Raw genomic sequence first — 21,166 nt, 5'->3', positions numbered from 1 at the left:
CCTGGTGCCCCCCAGGGTTCACCCCCCCAGCCCCCCCACCCCTCCCCGCCCCCGCCTAGTCCTCCCCGTCCCTCCCCCGCGCTCCCAGCAACCCCCCGGGGCCCCCCCGCGTCCACCCCCGCAGCCTCCCCAGCTCTCCCGAGTCCCCCTCTTAGCGCTCCCGGTCCCTCCCCAGTGCTCCCAGTTCTGCCCCCCAGTGCTCCCAGTAGCCCCCTGGTGCCCCCCAGGGTTCACCTCCCCAGCCTCCCCAGTCCTCCCAGTCCCCGCTTAGTGCTCCCAGTCCCTCCCCAGTGCTCCCAGTAACCCCCTGGTGCCTCCCCGTGTCCACCCCCGCAGCCTCCCCAGCTCTCCCGAGTCCCCCTCTTAGCACTCCCAGTCCCTCCCCAGTGCTCCCAGTTCTGCCCCCCAGTGCTCCCAGTAGCCCCCTAGGGTTCACCTCCCCAGCCTCCCCAGTCCTCCCAGTCCCCGCTTAGTGCTCCCAGTCCCTCCCCAGTGCTCCCAGTAACCCCCTGGTGCCTCCCCGTGTCCACCCCCGCAGCCTCCCCAGCTCTCCCGAGTCCCCCTCTTAGCACTCCCAGTCCCTCCCCAGTGCTCCCAGTTCTGCCCCCCAGTGCTCCCAGTAGCCCCCTAGGGTTCACCTCCCCAGCCTCCCCAGTCCTCCCAGTCCCCGCTTAGTGCTCCCAGTCCCTCCCCAGTGCTCCCAGTTCCCTCCCATCGCTCCCAGTACCTCGGGCGGGCCCTGCCCCGAGTCGGGCCGAGCTGGCGGGAGCGGCGGAAAAGGGGGGGGGGGGGCGCCCCGCCCGCACCGGGGGGACCGGAGGCACCGGGGAGGGACCGGGGGGAGCCGAGGGCGGCACCGGGGGGGACGAAAGGGGGGGGGGGGACGGGGACGGGCGGGACCGGAGGGGCGGGACCGGGGGGCCCCGCCCCCCCCCGCCGCGGGGGGTCGGCAGCGGGGGCCCCGTCGCGGGTGTCCCTGGCACCCAGGTGGGGTGGGGACACCCAGGAGGGCAATGTCCCCCTCCCTGGGACGTGCCACCACCCTGGGGACACCGAGGAGCGGTGTCACCATGCCGAGGACCCCCCCCCCGTGGGCGTCCCCCCCCCCCCCCCCAGGGTGGGAGGTGATGCAGCGGCTCGGCACCCGTAGGCGTCCCCCATCTTCCCCCAGTAGCTCCCAGTTGGGTGCCACATCCCCACTGGTGCCGGGTGGGGACACCCACGGGTGACACAGGGACCCCACGGTGGGGTGGGGAGGGGGAGACACCCCGCCCTCCATGGACTGGGAATGGGGAATGGGCAGGGAGCCCCCAAACTGGGAGAGAGGCTCCCAAACTGGGAATGGGGGTGGGGGTGGGGGTGGTGAAGAGGGACCCACCTCCGCCCCAAACTGGGAGTGAGGGAGGGGGAAACCCTTCCCAAACTGGGAATGGAGGAGAGGAAACCCCCCTCAAACTGGGAATGGGGGAGGGTAATAAACCTGCCAACTGGGAATGGGGAATTGGGAATCGTCCCCAAACTGGGAGTGGGGGAGGGGGAAACTCGCCCCAAACTGGGAATGTGGAAGGGAGATAAAGATGCAAACTGGGAATGGGGAATTGGGAATCATCCCCAAACTGGGAGCGGGGAAGGGGGGAAACCCTTCCCAAACTGGGAATGAAGGAGCAGAAACCCCCCTCAAACTGGAAATGGGGGAGGGTAATAAACCTGCCAACTGGGAATGGGGAACTGAGAATCGTCCCCAAACTGGGAATGGGGGAGGGAGATAAACCTGCCAACTGGGAATGGGGAACTGGGAATCGTCCCCAAACTGGGAATGGGGGAGGGAGATAAACCTGCCAACTGGGAATGGGGAATTGGGAATCGTCCCCAAACTGGGAGTGGGGGAGGGAGATACACCACATTCGCCCTCCCACCCTGGGGGCGGAGCGCATTGAGGAAGCGGGTTGGATCCACGAGCTGTCAGTCCGCGCTCTCCAGATGCCTATTGGCTTAATAAGGTGTGGGCCCCACCCACTGAGTGAGCTGATTGGTCCGTCCTCCTTAACTCCGCCCCCGCGCTGCTCACGTGCCGGCGGCTCCTTCCCGCCCCTCTCTCGCTCCTGTCCCGCCTTCCCCGCCCGCCTGCGCCTCCCATTGCCTTCTCGCTCTGTCAATCTTAGCGAGCCCCCCGCCCCCTCGGCGCACGACGGGCGCTGATTGGCTGCTCCCGGAGGAGGTGGGCGGTCCCTGCGCGCGCAGCCGGCGGGGGCTCGCGGGTCCTCCCGGTGAGGGGACTGAGGGGGGCAGCGGCCGCCATGTCGGGCCCGGCGGTGGAGGTGGGCGGTCCCGCCAGGAAGCGACCGGATTCTCTGGATCTGCTGGAGCGTTGCGGTTTCTGCCGGGAGTGGCTGAGGGCCGAGAGGGAACCGCGGTTGCTGCCCTGTCTCCACTCGGTTTGCCGGGAGTGTTTGCGGGCCGCACCGGGCCCTGCCGCCGCTCCTACCGCGGATGGGCCAGGTGAGGCGAGGCGGGGGGCGAGGGCGTCTTAACGGGGGCGGGTGTGTTAACCGGGGGCGAGGGAGCCCTGCGGGGGGAAGGACCGTCTGAGGCCCAGCTAAAGGAGGGGTCGTGCGAGGCTGTAAAGGGGCGGGAGGGTTGTGCCAACGGGCCCGGGAGCCGTGCAAGGCGGGGGGGGGGGGGGGGGGCGTGCGTGTGTGCGTGTACAAGGCCGGGGAAAGGGGTACGGACAGGTAGGGTGGCCCAAACAGCCCCGCGAGGGTGTGAAGAGGGATCCGGGGGGACCTGGGCGCCTGTGAGGGCGGTGTGGGATCGGAGCCCTGCTGAGGGGTGCGAGCGGAGCCGGGGGTGAAGCGGCTGGGGTGCTGTCGACACCCTTGGCTTCCCCCGGGGCTCCCTGTGCGGGGCTTCGTCTGGATGTGGGGTGGCCCATGGGGTCTGCGCAAGCCTCCTGTGCTCGGTGGCCTCCTCCCCGCCCCAGTTTGTCACGCTGGGCAGCCCCCAGCTGCCCCTACGGCTGCTCTGACCCCGCTGGGATGCCTGGATCCTTCCTGCCACGGGGTTGTCCCACCCCGGGAGGGAATGTTCTGACCCCGTTGCCAGCGGTTGCCGCCGCCGCCGTGGCTCCTCGTCGCCGTCTCCGCACCCCTCCGCCTCGGCGGGGAGGCTTCTGGAGAGATCAAAAGCGCCACATCCTCTCCCCGCCGTCTGCGGGTGATGGCATCTCAACCGTCGCTGTGCCGCCTCCCGAGGCGAGGAGGAGGAGGAGGAGGGAGGGTAAATCAGCGCCTGCTGTGAAGGTGGATGATGGAGCTGAGCAAGAGGCAGCGGCCGTGGAGGATTGCAGTGGATGAAACTTCCTTACCCCGGCGGTTTGGCTGGAAGAAGGCGACCTGGATCCATGCTGGACCTGCTTCGGGAGCAGGGATCCCCTGAGGCGCTGTCCCCTCTGCGACGACATCGGAGACAGCCCCGGAGCCGTAGTGGGGCTTCGGCTTTGGGGGTCTCCAAGATCCGCACGTCACCGTCAGGACCCAGGATCTTCTGGTTTCTTCCTTCTTTGCTGAAGCGTGTTAGCGGCTCACCCCGCTAACGAGCCGGTGCGATTTTGGCAGGCACGAGGCACCGTGTGGGTCCACGAGGGGACTCTCTAGTGACAAACGGTGGTGACCGGGGTTTGGGGTGACCCTGGGCCCCCCCCCGACACCCCCTCACAGCTCCCCTCCCCGCAGTTGTCGACTGCCCCGTCTGCAAACACCAGTGTCACCTGAAGGACGTCGTGGAGAACTACTTTCTGAGGGACAGCGGGGCCGAGACAGCTGCCACCAGCCAGGGATCAAGTCAGGTAATGCATCGTTAATGCTTAATTAATGATTAATTAGGGTGAAGTGAGCTCCTTGCGGCTCTGCGAGCCCGGTGTCCCCACGCCGTGTCTCTTGTCCCCCAGTGCTGCACCAGCTGCGAGGACAACGCGCCGGCCACCAGCTACTGCGTGGAGTGCTCGGAGCCGCTCTGCGAGACCTGCGTGGAAGCCCACCAGCGGGTCAAGTACACCAAGGACCACACAGTCCGGGCCGCAGGTCCGTCCTTGTCACCGCGCTGTCGCTGTCCTTGTCACCGCGCTGTCGCCGTCCTTTCCGAGGCGGTGACCTTCTGGCCAGCCCATCCCTGGGCGCATCCGGAGGTGTCACCGCGGCCGTGCCTGTCCCAAAGGGACGCCTCCTTCGCCAGCGGGTCCCACTGGGTGCCGGTGACGTCACGGTGACATCACGGTGACGTCACGCCGCGTTTCCCGCAGGCAGCGGCAAGGCGAAGGAGAAGGAGCGCACCGTGTACTGCTCCATACACAAGCACGAGCCGCTGGTGCTCTTCTGCGACACGTGCGACACGCTCACCTGCCGCGACTGCCAGCTCAACGCGCACAAGGACCACCAGTGAGTGGGCGCTGGCAGTAATTAATTTAATAAAAATTGTTTTTTCGTGGCTAATTATCGCTCCAATCGATTATCCTGCTCGTTATCCCTTAAAAATAGCAATTTGGGGCAAGTCGGATAACTGAACAAGTTTATTTATCGACTGAAAAGGTCGCCTCTGCGCCTTATCGGCGAGGCCCCGCAGCACCTAAAATGTTTTTCATGAGTATCTAAGAAGGTAGATAACGAATTAAGCCGATTAGTTGTTGAAAAAGAACTGAAGTTAGCCTGCTGGCTAATTATTGTCGTCAATTAGTTATTGATTTTAAAAATGAAGCTCATTAGTTATTAGTTGGGCAACTGCTGAAGGCGTTGACCGAGTAGAGGGTTAATTTTGGTTAATTTTTGGTTTTGAGCAAATACGTACGTTATCTGATTAGTTACTTTGTTAATTAGCGGGCTGGTTGGTTTGCAGGGCTTAAATTGCTTTTAGGTTTCGGAATTGCAGATATCTAATTTGCTAGTCGTGAAAAATTAATTACCTTCTCCGTTACTTTAATTAGCTTGATTTTTAACCAATTTTTAATTGGTTTTTGTTTTTTTTTTTTAATAGACTGGTTTTGCTCTGAGCCTGGTTAAATTTCCTGGTTGAATCGATAACTAATTTGATTCGTTACCTGATTATCTGAGGAGATATCTAGTTAGATTGCCTACCTGAGGGATTCGTTATATTAAAAGCCTTTTTGATGCCTAAGATCTCGTTCAGTTGAAGCAAATAACTAATTTAGTGGCTTTTTTTTTTTTTAATTTCAGTTTTGCTGGCTGACGAGTTTGTTAGCTCGGCCACCTCCTTAACCCGAATTAATTTGATTGTTAATGGCTAATAAATTAACGAGGACGTTAGATAAGCGTTGAGTGGGTTAACTCATTCAAGTTGGTCCCTTTCTCCAGGGGCTCCAGGAGGCGGGGGGTCTCTGTGGGGGCTATTTTGGGCCCCCCCCATGGGTCGCTGGTGTGGGGGGCTGCCCCCATTGGGGTGTTTTGGGCCTCGCAGCCCCCCCAACCCCATTGCGACCCCCTTTCCCCCCCCCCCCCCCCGTGCTGCAGGTACCAGTTTCTGGAGGACGCGGTGAGGAACCAGCGCAAGATGCTGGCGACGCTGGTGAAGCGCCTGGGTGACAAACACGCCAGCCTGCAGCGCTCCACCAAGGAAGTGCGCAGCTTGTACGTGCCCCGCCTGATCCCCCCCGGGGGGGAATTATCTGCCCCCCCAGGGGAGTTATCTGCCCCCAGTGGGGGCATTTACCCCCCCTCACCCCTCCCCTTCTTTGCCGGCAGCATCCGCCAGGTGACGGACGTGCAGAAGCGGGTGCAGGTGGACGTGAAGATGGCCATCCTCCAGATCATGAAGGAGCTCAACAAGCGCGGCAAGGTGCTGGTGAGCGACGCTCAGGTGAGCCGGGTGGTGACGCGGTGCCAACGCGTCCCGTGTCACCGTCCCTTCGCCCTGAGGTGGCATTGTCCCCTTTCCTCGCAGAGGGTGACGGAGGGGCAGCAGGAGAAGCTGGAGCGGCAGCACTGGGCCATGACCAAGCTGCAGCGGCACCAGGAGCACATCCTCCGCTTCGCCTCCTGGGCCCTGGAGAGCGACAACAGCACCGCTCTGCTGCTCTCCAAGAAGCTGGTGAGATGTCGAGGGGCTGAAACCCCCTCGCAGACCCCCCTAAACCCCTCACCTTGGGCAGGAAACCCCTCGGGATGGGTAGTTGGGGACCCCCCTGTCGCCGTGACTCTGCTTTCGGGGACCGGTGGGGAAGCGGGTGCTGGAGAGCGAAGCCAAGCCCCGGGCTGTGCTGCGTCTTGGGATCTGCTTTCCTCTGGGTCCCCTGTTTTGGGGGGATGTGGGGCAAAGTGGGGTCGGAAGACGATGTCCTGAGGAGTGGTTTGCCCCCAGGGTGCCCCATGTCCCCCGCTGCCTCCCCGTCCGTGTCCCTGTGCCTGCGTGTCCCCAGGGTGCTGCAGTGGGGTCCCTGGGACATGCTGGGTCCCCTGCGGGTCCCCATGCTGTAATGGGAACCCCCCTGCCAGGGGCTCAGAGACCCTGTGACATGATGGGTGCCAGCAGGGTGACGGCATCAGGTCCCCTTGGGGTCCCCGTGACATCACGGGTGCCGCAGTGGGTCCCATTGCAGTCCCCGTGGTGTGATGGGTGCTGCAGCGGGTCCCCTCGGGGTCCCAGTGGCATGATGGGTGCACCAGAGCACTGTCATGTGTCCCCTTGGGGTCCCTCTGATGTGACAGGTGCCCTCAGCGTGCTGCCATGCGTCCCCTCAGGGTCCCTCTGATGTGACAAGTGTCCCCGGGGTGCTGCCATGTGTCCCTTCAGGGTCCCTATGATACGATGGGTGTCTCTGGGGGGCTGCCACGTGTCCCCTTGGGGTCCCTGTGTTGTCACAGCTGCCCCTGGGGCACTGCCATGTGTCCCCTCGGGGTCCCTATGATGTGACAAGTGTCCCCGGGGTGCTGCCATGCATCCCCTCAGGGTCCCTACGATACGATGGGTGTCTCGGGGGGCTGCCACGTGTCCCCATGGGCTCCCTGCGTTGTGACAGCCACCCCAGGATGCTGTCACACACGTCCCCCTCGAGGTCCCTGGGTTGTGACGAGCCCCCCCCCCCCCCCCCGTGCCCCCCAGATCTACTTCCAGCTCCACCGCGCCCTCAAGATGATCGTGGACCCCGTGGAGCCGCAGGGTGACATGAAGTTCCAGTGGGATCTCAACGCCTGGACCAAGAGCGCCGAGAGCTTTGGTAAGCCCCCGGGAAAGGTATCCAAAATCCCCCCAAAATCCCTGCAGAGCTTCCTGAGACCCCCCCTGCACCCCCAAAATCCCCTCCAGACACCCCCAGCCCCCCCAAGACCCCCCCAGGCCCCCCAAACCTTCCTGAAACCCCCAGCCCCCCCAAATCCCCCCAAATCCCTGCAGAGCTTCCTGAGACCCCCCCCCTGCACACCCAACCCCCCCAAAATCCCCTCCTGACACCCCCAGCCGCCCCCAAGATCCCCCCAGGTCCCCCCAGCCCTTCCTGACACCCCCCACCCCCCAAAAATCCCTCCAGGATCCCCCCAGATCTTCCCGATACCCCCAGACCCCCCAAAATCCCTTCCAGACCTTCCCAACACCCCCAGATCCCCCCCAAATCCCTTCCAGACCTTCCCAACACCCCCAGATCCCCCCAAATCCCCCCAGAGCTTCCTGAGGATCCCCCCCTGCACCCCCAAACCCCCCAAGATCCCCTCCAGACACCCCTCCCCCCCCTCGCAGGCACCATCATCTCGGAGCGGAGCCTCCCCCCGCCGGCCCTCAGCCCCCAGCCGCGAGCCGCCAGCCCCCGTGGCCCCAGCCCGGCCGCGGGCGCCTCGCAGGTACCTCCGGGAGGGTGAGGAGGGTGTGTTTTTTTTTTTTTTGGGAGGGGGGTCCCCGCACCCATGGGTGCCCCCCTGGTAACGGATCCCCCCCGCAATTTCCCTTCTCCAGGGCCCCCTGCAAGCCACGGTGGTGAGCAAAGGGCAATACGCCCCCGGCCCCCTCCTGCAGCCCCCAGTGGGACCCCAAACGGGGGCTGAGGAGGGGCAGGGGACCCCCAGTGCCCCGCAGAGCGGTGACGGGGGGCTGGGGATGCCCACCCTGCTTCAGTGTCCCCTGGGGGATGAGGGACTGGGCTGTCCCAACCTGTCCCCTCCTCGCCTTTACCCGCAGACGGCCGAGAGCCCCGGGGCCGCGGGCGCTGAGCTCGGTGAGTGGCGAGGGGTGACACGGGGTGGGAGGAGGATGAGGGAGGGGAGGAAGGCCCCTGATGAGGGTTTTTCTCAGCAGCCAACGGCTCGCCCGAAGCCGCTGTCGCAGGAGTGAAGAGGTGAGTGTGGCGGAACCCCCTGTCCCTTGTCCCTGGGGCTCTGCTGGCCTTTGTCACCCTTTGAACCCCCCCCGCTATAGCTGTCCTGTGTCACCCCGTACCTGAGACCTCCTTTCCTTGTTACCCCGCACCAGGGACCCTGTCCCTTGTCACCCTGTGTCCAGGGGGTGGCAGGGACACCCCCTCACCCAGGGTTCCCTCCCACCCTTATCCCCCAGAGGTGGCCGCAGTCCCCCATCTCCCCCGTCGCTCCATACCCAGGCACGGAGGACAGTGCCACCGTGTCCCCGTCATCGTCCCTGGGGTAGCGGGGCTCCGTCCCAGGGGGTCTCCCAGTTGGGAGAAAACACAATTTTGGGGTTTGGGGAGCTCCTCGGGGACCCCGCGGTGCCCTGACGACCTCATTACACAGGAGAAAACCCGTTCATCCTCCCGGGGAGGAGGAGAAGTTCGTTAAGAAGCTGCTCATTAAGCGGTAACGACGAGGGCTCGGCGGGGGTGGGGGGGGAGTTAGGGCACCTCCATTGGGACAGCGAGTTGAGGGGGCGGAAGGTGGAGTCCCGGGCCTGGGGTGACCCTGTCCCCTGGGCCTGGGGACAACCGGGGACAGCCCCTGCCCTTGTCCCCCGGTACCCGCAGGTGACTGGGACCCCCCCTGTCCCTTGTCACCTCTGTCCGGGGGCAGCTGCGAGCCCCGTGCCCCCCGCCCCCGCCAATCCCATCCCTTGTCACCCCCTTCCTGAGAGTCCCTTGTCCGGAATGTCCCTGTCCCCTGTCACTCTTTTCCCGGGGTCCTCCCCCCTTGTCCCCTCTACCAGGGAGTGGCTGGGTCCCTGTGTGCCAGGGGGTGATCAGGACCCCCACCCTTGTCACCCTATACCCAACGCTTCCCTGCCCCTTGTCACTCTGCTCCTGGGGTCCCCCCCTCTTGTCCCCCCACGCCAGGCGGTGGCTGGGGTCCCCCCTTGTCCCCTTTGTGCTGCAGGGTGGCAGTTGGCACCTCCGTCCTGAAGGGACCAGTGGCTGCCAGCACCCCAAACCCCAAGGCTCAACCCCAGGGGGGTTGGGGGGGGGGGGGCAAAATCCTGACCCACCCCCCCCCCGCCCCTTGTGTCCCCCAGGAGCCGCCCCCCCGGGGGTCCGGTGACCACCCTCCTCCGCAAGGTGCCACGGGTCAGCCTGGAGCGGCTGGACCTGGATCTGTCGGGGGCGGCGCAGCCCCCCGTCTTCCGCGTCTTCCCGGGCACCTCGGCCGAGGACTTCAGCCTCATCGTCATCGAGCGGGGGGCGCAGCCGCAGCCCCCCGTCCCCCTCACCATCAAGGTGGGTGTCCCTCTGTCCGTCCCCCCCTCCCTCCCTGTCCGTCTGTCTCACCCCTCTCTCTCTCCCCCCTTCCCCTCGCAGGAGGAGCAGCAGGAGGCGGCCATCGGGGACGCCCAGGACACCAAACCGGTGGGGTTGCTCCCCGAGCCCCCCGGGGTGCCGGGACCCCCTGGATCCTCCTTGGGGCTGGGATCTGCCCCCGCCGGCCCCAGGGTCTCCTGTTGCCGCGTCTGCTGCCGGGCCGGCGCCGTGGTGATGTGCGACCGTTGCGAGCACTGCTACCACCTCGACTGTCACCTCCCCGCCCTCCAGGAGGTCCCCAGGTATGCCTGGGATCCACTGGGCAGCCTGGGATCCGCTGCCCCTGGTCACCTCCCCCTGCATCCCTGGGATCCGCTGATCTCCCGTCCCTGAGGGTCGCTGCTCCATCCTCCCCTTGGGATCCTCCCCTCCTCCTCTGGCACTGGTAGATCCCCCAGGATCTACTGCTCTCCCCTGGGATCCCCCTTGCTGGGGGTTACTGCCCCACGGCATCGTGGAGGATCTTGGGGATCCGCTGCTCCCCAGATCTTCAGGGATCGCCCAGAGCCACCAGGTCTTTGGGGTCTGCTGATGTCTGACAGGATCTACTCATCTCCCATAGGATCTGCTGCTTCCTTGTCCCGGGATGGGGGTGGAATTACTTCTACCCCTCCTGATTCCTTGGGGGGAATCCTCTGGTGCCACTGGATTCCCTGAGTGATCACTGGCCTCTGGGATCTATCTGCCCCCCTCACCCCAGATCCAGTTCTGCCCCATCCCAGAGGTCCTTGGCCACTGCTGGAGCTTTGGGAGCCGCTTGACCCTAGTCCACAGCTCTCCCTTGGGATCTCTTGGCATCTTTTGGGATCCACTGATCCTTCCTCCAAGGAAGTTGGCTGCCACCCAGGTTTTCCAGTCTCTGGTTGCTACTGGATCCCCAGGATTTGCTGGTTTTTTTGGGGTTTTTTTGTTTGTTTTTTTTTTTTTTTTTCTCCGGGGATCTTCCAACCCCATGGACCGGGCCAGCTCAGATCCACGCAGGGACCGCCCCACGATCCCTGGAGATCCCGTCTCAATCCTTGTTGGAGGTCCAGCTGTTGACCACAGAGCCCTGGGGGTCTGCTTTCTGTCATCCGTGGAGGGATCCACCTCTCAAGCCCAGATCCTCTGGGATCTCCTGGCCCTCATCTGCATTGGGATCTACCTCTTGATCCCAAATCCTGGGGGAACCTGCAGGGTCTGAGCCCCATGGTGCTCTACTCCTCCATCCCTGACCCTCCTGGATCCCTTGTAGGTCCTCAGTCCACCTGGGGACCTACATGTCAACCCAGATCCCTTGGGAATCTACTGCCCTGGCCCGTGGGGAGAGTCGTGCATCGGTCTTGGATCAGTTGGGACCTCTTTGATCCCTGGGGAGCTGGTATCCCCCCTCCATCGCGGACCCCCCACTTGATCCTTTGCTGCCTGGTCCTGACCTGTGTGGGAATCCCCCCCGCGGATCCAAAAACCCCCGTGGGATCCGCTGCCCCTGACCCCCACAGCTGCCCCCACCCCCTTGATCCCAGCACCTGGGGAGCTCTGGGCCCCAATCCCCGGGGGGGGGGGGCCTCTGCCCGCCCTGCAGTGAACAAGCTGGGGGAGGAGGGGGCGGGGGGACCGCCCGATCCCCTCACCCGATCCCCTCGCCCGATCCCGCAGCCCCGAGTGGAGGTGTCTGCTGTGCCAGGACCTGCCGCCCCCCAGCGAGGCCCTCGCCGACGGCTTCGAGGAGCGGCCGCCCCACAAACTCTGCCTCCTGGACCAGCAGGTACGTAGGGGGAGGGAGTGATCGGGGGGATCCGGTGGTGCACGAAGGGATCGAGGGGATCCCTTTAAATCCCTGCAGAAATGTGAGTACGTGCTGCTGGAGCTGCTCTGCCACGAGCCCTGCCGGCCCCTCCACCGCCTCTCCAGCTCCCCGGTGAGTCCTGCCGCACGGGGGTGGGGGATCCAAGGGGGTGGGGGGGATCCCTCGCCCCACCGGGATCCCTCACCCCGCCGGGATCCCTCCCCAGGACGGCCACGACGCCATCGACCTGACCCTCATCCGCGCCAAGCTGCAGGAGAAGCTCACCCCCCACTACCGCTGCCCCGAGGAGTTCGCCCGCGACGTCTGGAGGATGATCCGGCAGTTCAACCGCCTCACCGAGGTGCGCCGCGCCCCCGGGCGGGTTTCTGGGGGGGCCGGGGGGGATCCAGACCCCCCTCCCCCCCAGTTTTCCCCCTCCCCCCCCCCGTGTTTCCTCCCTTCCCCCTTCCCCTGTTCCACCCCCCCCATTTCCCCCTCCTCCCCCGTGCTTCCTCCCTCCTCCCCCCCCATGTTTTCGCCCCCTTCTCCCCCCCGTGTTTCCCCCCACCATGTTTCCCGCCCTCCTCCTCTCCGTTTTTCCTCCCCCCGCGTTTCCTCCCCCTCTTCCCCCCCGCGTTTCCTCCCCCTCTTCCCCCCCGCGTTTCCTCCCCCTCTTCCCCCCCCGCGTTTCCTCCCCCTCTTCCCCCCCGCGTTTCCTCCCCCTCTTCCCCCCCCGCGTTTCCTCCCCCTCTTCCCCCCCGCGTTTCCTCCCCCTCCTCCCCCCTCCCCCCTGCGTTTCCTCCCCCCTCCCCCCCGCGTTTCCTCCCCCTCCTCCCCCCTGCGTTTCCTCCCCTCCCTCCCCCCCTGCGTTTCCTCCCCCTCCTCCCCCCGCCGCGTTTCCTCCCCCTCCCCCCCCCCCCCGCGTTTCCTCCCCCCCTCCCCCCCGCGTTTCCTCCCCCTCCTCCCCCCTCCCCCCGCGTTTCCTCCCCCTCCTCCCCCCCCGCGTTTCCTCCCCCCCCCCCCCCCCCGCGTTTCCTCCCCCTCCCCCCGCGTTTCCTCCCCCCTCCCCCCCGCGTTTCCTCCCCCTCCTCCCCCCGCCGCGTTTCCTCCCCCTCCTCCCCCCGCGTTTCCTCCCCCCTCCCCCCCCCGCGTTTCCTCCCCCTCCTCCCCCCCCGCGTTTCCTCCCCCTCCTCCCCCCGCCGCGTTTCCTCCCCCTCCTCCCCCCGCCGCGTTTCCTCCCCCTCCTCCCCCCGCCGCGTTTCCTCCCCCCCCCCCCCCGTGTTTCCCCCCTCACCCCCGTTTTCCCCCTCCCCAGGACAAGGCGGACGTTCAGTCCATCCTGGGCCTCCAACGCTTCTTCGAAGCCCGGCTCAGCGCCGCCTTCGGCGATCGCAAATTCTCCTCCGCTCTCCTCCTCGAGCCCGCCATCCCCCTGGATGAGGCCGAAGGCTCCCTGCCCCCCCGCGCCGGCCCCCTGGGGCCCTGACGGTGACAATGGGGCCCGATCCCCTCCCCGTTGACCCCGAGGACCGTGAGGAAGGACGTGGCGGTGTCCGTCCCCCCCCAAGCCCCTGTCCTCATCCCCCCCGCCCCCGTGAGTGTCCCCCAGAAATAAAGCCATCCTCTCCCTCCTCTCGGGGCCCTGCCATTTTGTCTCCTCTTTGTGCCCCTCATCTTCGCCCCCCCCCCCCCCCCCCCCCGGTGAGGATGGAGCGGCTGGCGAGGGGCTAAACTGGTGCTGGACTGGGAGCTACTGGGCTGGAGCTGGAAAGGTTGGTGCTGGCCATACTGAGAGGGGAGGGACTGGTCCCAGTATGGAGGGGAACTGGTCCCAGTAGGGTGCCTCCTTCCACGTGCCCCCAATAAAGATGGCGGCGCCCATGAGAAAGATGGCGGCGCCCATTGGGGTAAAGCAAAAGCTTGCGGGGCTGGGCCGGTGCCTTAAGCTCCTCCCCCTGCGCGGGATTGGCTGGTGGAAGGAGGGAGGAATCCGGAAAGAGCCGAAGCCTTCCGGAAAGAGCCGAGTTTGGGGGTGTGTGTGTGTGCGGGGAGACTTCCGGAAAGAGCCGACGCTTTCCGGTGAGACACGAAGGGAGCGGGGAGGCGAGTGAGCTGTCGGAAAGAGCCGAGGTATTCCGGAAAGAGTCGAAGCTTTTCCGAAAGGAGCCGAAGGGGAGCCGAAGGCAGCCAGCCCGCTTTCTTTTCGGAGAAACCCGTCGCTTCTCTCCGGAAAGAGCCGAACCCGCCGTACTTCCGGAAAGAGCCGACGCTGCTCGGGGAAGAGCTCGGCAACACTCGGCTCTTTCCGGAGAGAGCCGAGGCGGGGCGGAACGCATCGAACCCCCCCTTCCGGAAAGAGCCGAAGCGCCTCCGGAAAGAGCCGAAAGCTTCTCCGGAAAGAGCCGAAGCGGCGGCGGAGGGGCAGACCCCGGAACGAGTCGTTCTCCTTCCGGAAGAAGCCGAAGCGCGTTCGGCGCCGGTCCGAGTTCTTTCCGGAAAGTCCCGAAAGGTTCCGAAGTCTCCTCCGATCCTTCCGGAAAGCCCCGAAGCCTCTTTCCGGACAACCCCGAAGCGTTTCCGGAAGTTGCCGAGCGGCGCCGCCCCTCCCCGATCCCCCTCTTCTCTTCTCCCCCCCCCCCCCCCCCCCCCTTTCCTCCATCGCCTCAGAGCCGCCGCCGCTTCCCCGCTCCGGGCTCCCGTTGCCGCCTGCGCCGTTCGCCCGCCCCCTCCTCCCCGTCGGGGGGGGGCCCCCCGCCCGGCTCCCGCCACCGCCGGGCCCGGCCCGGCCCCCGCCCGCCGGTCCCCGCCCGGTTCGGCCCGGCAGGATGATCAAGCTCTTCTCGTTAAAGCAACAGAAGAAGGAGGAGGAATCGGCGGGCGGCACCAAGGGCACCAGCAAAAAGGCCTCGGCCGCCCAGCTCCGTATCCAGAAAGGTGACCGGTCCCGGGGCCTGGCGGCTTCCCGACCCCCGCTCTCCCCTTCCCCGGTCCCCGCCGGCACCGGCTCGGCCTCGGCGGGGGGAGCGGGGTGGGCTCCGGGCGCTGGGGGGGGCCGGGGCCTGGCGAGGCCCGGGGGGGGCCGGGGGCGGCGGGGCCTGAGCGGGGGGCGGGGGCTGGGCCCAGTAAGGCCCCGGTGGGGGACAGGCTGGGCCCAGTAGGACCCTGGTGGGGGAATGTACTGGTTCCAGTAAGGCCCCGGTGGGGGGAAAGTACTGGGCCCAGTAAGGCCCCAGTGGGGGACACGGGCTGGGCCCAGGAGGGCAAATGGGCTGGTCCCAGTAAGGCCCCGGTGGGGGGAAAGTACTGGTCCCAATAAGGCCCCGGTGGGGGACACGGGCTGTGCCCAGGAGGGCAAATGGGCTGGTCCCAGTAAGGCCCTGGTGGGGGGAAAGTACTGGTCCCAATAAGGCCCCGGTGGGGGACACGGGCTGTGCCCAGGAGGGCAAATGGGCTGGTCCCAGTAAGGCCCTGGTGGGGGGAAAGTACTGGTCCCAGTAAGGCCCCGGTGGGGGGAAAGTACTGGTTCCAGTAAGGCCCCGGTGGGGGGAAAGTACTGGTCCCAGTAAGGCCCTGGTGGGGGACATGGGCTGGGCCGAGGAGGGCAAATGGTCTGGTCCCAGTAAGGCCCCGGTGGGGGGAAAGTACTGGTCCCAGTAAGGCCCCAGTGCGGGGTATGGGCTGGGCCCAGTAAGGCCCCAGTGGGGGACACGGGCTGGGCCCAGGAGGGCAAATGGGCTGGGCCCAGTAAGGCCCCGGTGGGGGGAAAGTACTGGTCCCAGTAAGGCCCTGGTGGGGGACATGGGCTGGGCCGAGGAGGGCAAATGGTCTGGTCCCAGTAAGGCCCCGGTGGGGGGAAAGTACTGGTCCCAGTAAGGCTCCAGTGCGGGGTATGGGCTGGGCCCAGTAAGGCCCCAGTGGGGGACACGGGCTGGGCCCAGTAAGGCCCCAGTGGGGGGAAAGTACTGGTCCCAGTAAGGCCCCGGTGGGGGTATGGGCTGGTCCCAGTAAGGCCCCAGTGGGGAACACGGGCTGGGCCCAGGAGGGCCCCGGTGGGGGGAACATGCTGGTCCTAGTAAGGCCCTGGTGGGAGGAATGGGCTGGTCCCAGTAGGCCCCAGTGGGGGACACAGGCTGGTCCCAGTAGGGCCCTAGGTGGGGGGCAACGTACCGGTCCCAGTAAGGCCCCGGTGAGGGGAACGTACTGGTCCTAATAAGGCCCTGGTGGGGGGTATGGGCTGGTCCCAGTAAGGCCCTGGTGGGAGGAACGTACTGGTCCCAGTAAGGCCCTGGTGGGAGGAACGGGCTAGTCCTAGTAGGGTCCCAGGTGGGAGGAATGTATTGGTCCCAGTAGGGTCCTGGTGGGAGGAATGTACTGGTTCCAGTAGAGCTCTGGCGGGGGACACAGGCTGGTCCCAGTAGGGCCCCAGCGGTGGGGAACGTACTGGTCCCAGTAGGGCCCTGGGAGGGAACGCAGGCTGGTCCCAGTAGGGCAAATGGGCTGGTCCCAGTAAGGCCCTGGTGAGAGGAATGGGCTGGCCCCAGTAGGGGTCTGGGGTGGCACAATGTATTGGTCCCAGTAAGGCCCTGGTGTGGGACACAGGCTGGTCCCAGTAAGGCCCTGGTGGGGGGCACATGGGGTGGAGCTCTGGTCCCAGTGCAGCTCCGTGCATGCAGGGGGTCACTGGTTCCAGTAGGGCCGCACTGGGAGTACGGGTGGGGGGGAAATGACGCTGCTCCCAGTAGCACCCAGTTGGTAGGGCCTACTGGGGGATACTGGGGAGGGCACACTGGTCCCAGTAGGTCCACCACACTGGGCCTGGGATGTCCCGGCCTGGAGGGTGGGCTCAGGGTGGCCGCAGCCACGTGTCCGTGTCCCCCCGACTCGTGTCCGTGTCCCCGCCGAGCCGTGTCCCCGCGTGTCACCTGTGTCCCCGCGTGTCACCCGTGTCCCCGCCTGTGTGTCCCCCCCCGCCCCCTCCCCCAGACATCAACGAGCTGAACCTGCCCAAGACGTGCGAGATCGATTTCTCCGACCAGGACGACCTCCTGCACTTCCGCCTCCTCATCTGCCCCGACGAGGTGGGGTCCCCCTGTCACCCCCCCCCTGTCACCCCCCCCGTCCCCTTGTCACCCTCTTGGGTCCCCCCCCATCCCACCCCTGGGCTCCTGTGTCCCACCCCAGTCCCTTTGTCCCCTCCTGTCCCTCTCTGTTCTCCTGGCTCCCCCATCCCCTGTCCCCCCCCATTTTGGGGTCCCCAGCCATCCCTGCAATGTCCTCGTGTCCCCGCTGGGACCCCCGTCCCCCTCTGTCACCCGTGTCCCCTCCCTGTCCCTTGGGGTTCCCCTGTGCCCCCCTCTTTCCCTTTGGCTCTTGCCCATCCTCCCCCCATCCCCCTCTTTGTCCCCGCTTGTCCCTTGGGGTCCCCCTGGTGTCCCCCCTCCCCGTGTCCCCTCCTTGTCCCTTGTGTCCCCCCCCCGTGTCCCCATCCCCGGTGACGTCTGTCTCTCCCACAGGGCTTCTACAAGGGAGGGAAATTCGTCTTCAGTTTTAAGGTTGGTCCTGCACCGAAGGGAATTCCGTGGCCACCAACACCCGTCCTGGGGCCACCAAGATGGGACCGGTGGCCACATGGCTGCCCCAGGGGCTGGGGGTGGCAGCCGTGGGGTGGTGGTCACCAAGGTGGGACCTGCGGCCACCAGGGTGGGACCCGTAGTCATGAGCTTGGCCTGTGGGTGGGAGGAGGAGGCAGGTGGCCACTGAAACCTCCTGACCTGTGGCCACCAGAATATGACCAACTGTGATTTGTGGCCACTGTGGAGGTTGGGACTGGGACCAGGGGTTGGTAGCCACCAAGACGTGACCAGTAGCCAAGTGTCCTCCCTGTGGCCACCATGACGTGACTAGTGGCCACGTGTCCACTCTATATATTGGAGGTGGGGTGGGGGGATTTATTTGGTGGCCACCAAAATGGCCATGTGTCCGTCTCTGTGGGCTGAAGATGGGACCTGGGGTTTGGTGGCCACTCGGATGTGATCTTTGGCTGCGTCTACTGTGTGGTTTGAGGTGGGGATGAAAAATTGGTGGCCACCAAGACGTGACCTGTGGCCACCAAGACATGACAAACAGCCACAATGTCCCCACTGCAGGTTGGGGGTAGGGTCCAGGGGCTGGTGGCCACCACTGTGAGACCAGTGACCACCAAGACACGACGAGGAATCAGATGTCCACACTGTGGATTGGGGTAGGGGCTGGTGGCCACCAAGATGTGGCCGGTGGCCATGGAGGGGCTGAGCCGTGACACTGTGCCCCACCCCCAGGTCGGCCAGGGCTACCCCCACGACCCGCCGAAGGTGAAGTGTGAGACGATGGTTTATCACCCCAACATCGACCTGGAGGGCAACGTCTGCCTCAACATCCTCAGGTGGGCCACCATCACCTCCAGGGTGGCCACCGCCACGTCTGGGGTGGCCACAGCTGGATCCGGGTCCCCATCTACCCCCAGAAACCTGGCAGGGTGGGACGAGGGGGCAAACGGTTGCCCCACGCACCTCAAGTGTGGGCACGGGGTGGCCACAGTCACCTTGGGGTGGCCATGGCCACCTCTGTGGTGGCCCTGGTGGCCCCCCTGATGCCTGGCTCTGTCCCCAGAGAGGACTGGAAGCCCGTCCTGACGATAAACTCCATCATCTACGGCCTGCAGTACCTCTTCCTGGTGAGTACCGCTGGGGGGCACGCGCCTGTGGGTGGGGGGCACCCATCGTGGCCTTGGGACACCTCCTGAGTGCACCCAATGGACTTGGGACACCTCGAGGTGGCACCTGGCGGCCCTGGGACATGTCCTAGGGGCCCTTGTTGGCCTTGGGACACCCTGAGGTGGCAGCTGGTGGCCCTGGGACATGTCCTAGGGGCCCTTGTTGGCCTTGGGACACCCTGAGGTGGCACCTGGTGGCCATGGGACACCCTGAGGTGGCACCTGGTAGCCCCGGGACATGTGCTAGGGGCACCTGATGGCCTTGGGACACCCTGAGGTGGCACCTGATGGCCTTGGGACACCCTGAGGTGGCACCTGGTGGCCCTGGGACATCTCCTGGGTGCACCCGGTGGCCTTGGGACACCTTGAGGTGGCACTTGGTGGCCCTGGGACACCTTTTGGGGCCACCTGGTGATGCCAGGTCACCCCAAAGGGGCACCCAGAGACACACTGAGGTGGCCTTTGGTGGCCCGGGGACACCCTGAGGTGGCCCGGGGACACCCTGTGGGGACACCTGGTCACTTTGTGGGGACACTGGGTGGCCTTGGGCCACCCCAGACTGTCCCCAACCCCAGTGCCACCTGGGAGTCCCCCACGGGGTGGGGTGACGGGGCCGTTCCCTGCGCGGGGGGGGGGGGGGGGGCATTAAGGGGGTTTTGGGGCGTATTGGGGGGTATTTGGGGTGTCAAAGGGGGCGGGGGGGGTTGGGGGGTGTCGGGGGCAGATGTTGGGGTACCAAGGGCAGGTATTGGGGTGCGCCGGGGGGTAATTAGGGTGTCCGAGGGAGTAGGGGGGGCATTAAGGAGTCCTGGGGGATTTGGGGGGCATTAAGGAGTCCTGGGGGTTATTGGGGGGCATTAAGGAGTCAGGGGGGGCATTAAGGAGTCCTGGGGGGGTTTGGGGGGGCATTAAGGAGTCCCGGGGGGTCGGGGGGGCATTAAGGAGTCGGGGGGGGCATTAAGGAATCCCGGGGGGGTCGGGGGGGGGGCATTAAGGAGTCCCGGGGGGGTTTGGGGGGCATTAAGGAGTCGAGGGGGGCATTAAGGAGTCCCGGGGGGGTCGGGGGGGCATTAAGGAGTCCCGGGGGGGTTTGGGGGGCATTAAGGAGTCGGGGGGGGCATTAAGGAGTCCCGGGGGGTTTTGGGGGGGCATTAAGGAGTCGGGGGGGGCATTAAGGAGTAGGGGGGTATTGGGGGGCATTAGGGAACATGGGGGGGCATTAAGGAGTCGGGGGGCATTAAGGAGTGGGGTGGGGGCAATAGGGAGCCCCAGGGGGTGTTGGGGGGCATTAAGGGGGGGGGCAATAAGACAATTGGGGGGGGGCACCGCTCACCCCCCCCAACCCCTGGGTTGCCCGAAGGACCCGGGGGGAGGAGGCTAAAGGGTGCCCCCCCCTAATAAACTGGGCTCCCCCTTAATCAATTGGGGTCCCTCGACTAAATTGGGGTCCCCCCATAAATTGGGGTGCCCCCCCCCCGAATAAATTGGGGTCCCCCCCACCCCCCAGGAGCCGAACCCCGAGGACCCCCTGAACAAGGAGGCGGCGGAGGTGCTGCAGAGCAACCGGCGCCTCTTCGAGCAGAACGTCCAGCGCTCGCTGCGGGGGGGCTACGTGGGGGCCACCTACTTCGAGCGCTGCCTCAAGTAGCCCCCGCCCCTCCCCCACCCCGCCCCGCCCCTCCCCCCCCCCCACCCCCCCCTGCCCCGCCCCCCCTATTTATTGCCCCCCCGGGGGGCGGGGGGGGCCCCCCCCCTTTCTTTTCCCCCCCCCCCCCCCCCCAGCGCTGCTCTTGTGGGTGATTAAAGGGCGACGGTAACGAGCGGCGGAGCCCCCAGTTATTGCTTCCTTACTGGTCTTACTGGTTAAACTGGGGTGGGGGGTTGGTGCACCTGGTTTCCAGCTTGGGGGAGGGGGGGGTGTGTGTCCAGTTAGCTGTCTCATGGTTCCCAGTATGCCCAGTTCCCTGCCCCAAGGCTCCCACTGTGCCCAGTTCCCAATCCCAGTCTGCCCAATTGCGTGCCCCAGGGCTCCCAGTCTGCCCAGTTCCCTGCCCCACGGCTCACAGTGTGCCCAGTTCCCTGCCCCACGGCTCCCAGTCTGCCCAGTTCCCTGCCCCACGGCTCACAGTCTGCCCAGTTCCCTGCCCCGTGGCTCCCAGTATGGCCAGTTCCCAATCCCAGTATGCCCAGTTCCCTGCCCCAGGGCTCCCAGTATGCGCCATTCCCAATCCATGTGTGCCCAGTATTCCCAGTTCTCTGCCCCAGGGCTCCCAGTCTGCCCAGTTCCCTGCCCCACGGCTCACAGTCTGCCCAGTTCCCTGCCCCGTGGCTCCCAGTATGGCCAGTTCCCAATCCCAGTATGCCCAGTTCCCTGCCCCAGGGCTCCCAGTATGCGCCATTCCCAATCCATGTGTGCCCAGTATTCCCAGTTCTCTGCCCCAGGGCTCCCAGTATGCCCAGGTCCCAATCCCAGTGTGCCAGTTTACCTAGCTCCTGGTCCTAGGGCTCCCAGTATCCTGGTTCCCAGTATGCCCAGTTACCCATCTTGGTGTGCCCAGTTCCCTGTCCCAGGGCTCCCAGTACAACCAGTTTCCAACCCTACTGTGCCCAGTTCCCAATCCCAGTCTGCCCAATTGCGTGCCCCAGGGCTCCCAGTCTGCCCAGTTCCCTGCCCCACGGCTCACAGTGTGCCCAGTTCCCTTCCCCCCAGTTCCCAGTGTGCCCAGTTCCCAGTCCCAGTGTGCCCAGTACACCCAGCTTCCTGCCCCGGGGCTCCCAGTGTGCCCAGTATACCCAGTTTCTGGTCCCAGGTTCCCAGTATGCACAGTTTCCCCTGTCCCAGTGCCCCCCAGTATGCCCAGTATCAGCTCCCCCACTGCCTCCCAGTTACCCCCGCTTGGCCCAATGTCTCCCA

General features: G+C 65.7%; 2 protein-coding genes across 6 annotated transcripts; both read left to right on the top strand.

Moving 5' to 3' along the window:
• The first annotated feature begins 1,816 nt into the window (after nucleotides 1-1,816).
• TRIM28 (tripartite motif containing 28) lies at nucleotides 1,817-13,147 on the top strand. 5 transcript variants are annotated; one of them, XM_087772887.1, is made up of 18 exons: nucleotides 1,821-2,499; nucleotides 3,732-3,844; nucleotides 3,947-4,079; nucleotides 4,298-4,433; nucleotides 5,520-5,636; nucleotides 5,751-5,865; nucleotides 5,950-6,096; nucleotides 7,108-7,222; nucleotides 7,738-7,838; nucleotides 7,951-8,209; nucleotides 8,287-8,329; nucleotides 8,742-8,804; nucleotides 9,451-9,652; nucleotides 9,734-9,975; nucleotides 11,372-11,480; nucleotides 11,559-11,633; nucleotides 11,728-11,862; nucleotides 12,817-13,147. In XM_087772887.1, exons 1-18 carry the CDS (start codon nucleotides 2,298-2,300, stop codon nucleotides 12,985-12,987), a joined length of 2,478 nt encoding a protein of 825 aa, XP_087629013.1. In that variant the 5' UTR covers nucleotides 1,821-2,297; the 3' UTR covers nucleotides 12,988-13,147. The 5 variants fall into 5 exon arrangements, with proteins under 5 accessions (XP_087629010.1, XP_087629009.1, XP_087629012.1 ...); XM_087772884.1 differs by having other exon boundaries at nucleotides 1,817-2,499; nucleotides 8,290-8,329; nucleotides 9,451-9,975; XM_087772883.1 differs by having other exon boundaries at nucleotides 1,817-2,499; nucleotides 9,451-9,975.
• A 474-nt stretch (nucleotides 13,148-13,621) lies between these two features.
• UBE2M (ubiquitin conjugating enzyme E2 M) lies at nucleotides 13,622-19,968 on the top strand. Its single transcript, XM_087772898.1, has 6 exons — nucleotides 13,622-14,435; nucleotides 16,485-16,579; nucleotides 17,015-17,053; nucleotides 17,819-17,922; nucleotides 18,150-18,213; nucleotides 19,760-19,968. The coding sequence occupies exons 1-6, from the start codon at nucleotides 14,327-14,329 to the stop codon at nucleotides 19,898-19,900; spliced, it is 552 nt and encodes a 183-aa protein (XP_087629024.1). The 5' UTR covers nucleotides 13,622-14,326; the 3' UTR covers nucleotides 19,901-19,968.
• The last annotated feature ends 1,198 nt before the right edge of the window (nucleotides 19,969-21,166 follow it).

This window comes from Nipponia nippon, unplaced genomic scaffold (assembly GCF_047370975.1).
Source record: "Nipponia nippon isolate SJK-2023a ecotype South Korea unplaced genomic scaffold, ASM4737097v1 scaffold_38, whole genome shotgun sequence".
In the NCBI taxonomy this organism is placed as follows: Eukaryota; Metazoa; Chordata; class Aves; order Pelecaniformes; family Threskiornithidae; genus Nipponia; species Nipponia nippon.
This window is presented reverse-complemented; position numbering and strand designations above follow the sequence as displayed.

Excerpts from the sequence above, each read along its gene's own strand:
- UBE2M (XM_087772898.1), top strand. The coding sequence starts at position 14,327 with ATGATCAAGCTCTTCTCGTTAAAGCAACAGAAGAAGGAGGAGGAATCG. Across the intron at positions 17,054-17,818 it reads AATTCGTCTTCAGTTTTAAG|GTCGGCCAGGGCTACCCCCA; the intron begins GTTGGTCCTGCA and ends CCCCACCCCCAG. Across the intron at positions 17,923-18,149 it reads GTCTGCCTCAACATCCTCAG|AGAGGACTGGAAGCCCGTCC; the intron begins GTGGGCCACCAT and ends CTCTGTCCCCAG.
- TRIM28 (XM_087772883.1), top strand. The coding sequence starts at position 2,298 with ATGTCGGGCCCGGCGGTGGAGGTGGGCGGTCCCGCCAGGAAGCGACCG. Across the intron at positions 2,500-3,731 it reads TCCTACCGCGGATGGGCCAG|TTGTCGACTGCCCCGTCTGC; the intron begins GTGAGGCGAGGC and ends CCCTCCCCGCAG. Across the intron at positions 8,805-9,450 it reads AAGAAGCTGCTCATTAAGCG|GAGCCGCCCCCCCGGGGGTC; the intron begins GTAACGACGAGG and ends TGTGTCCCCCAG.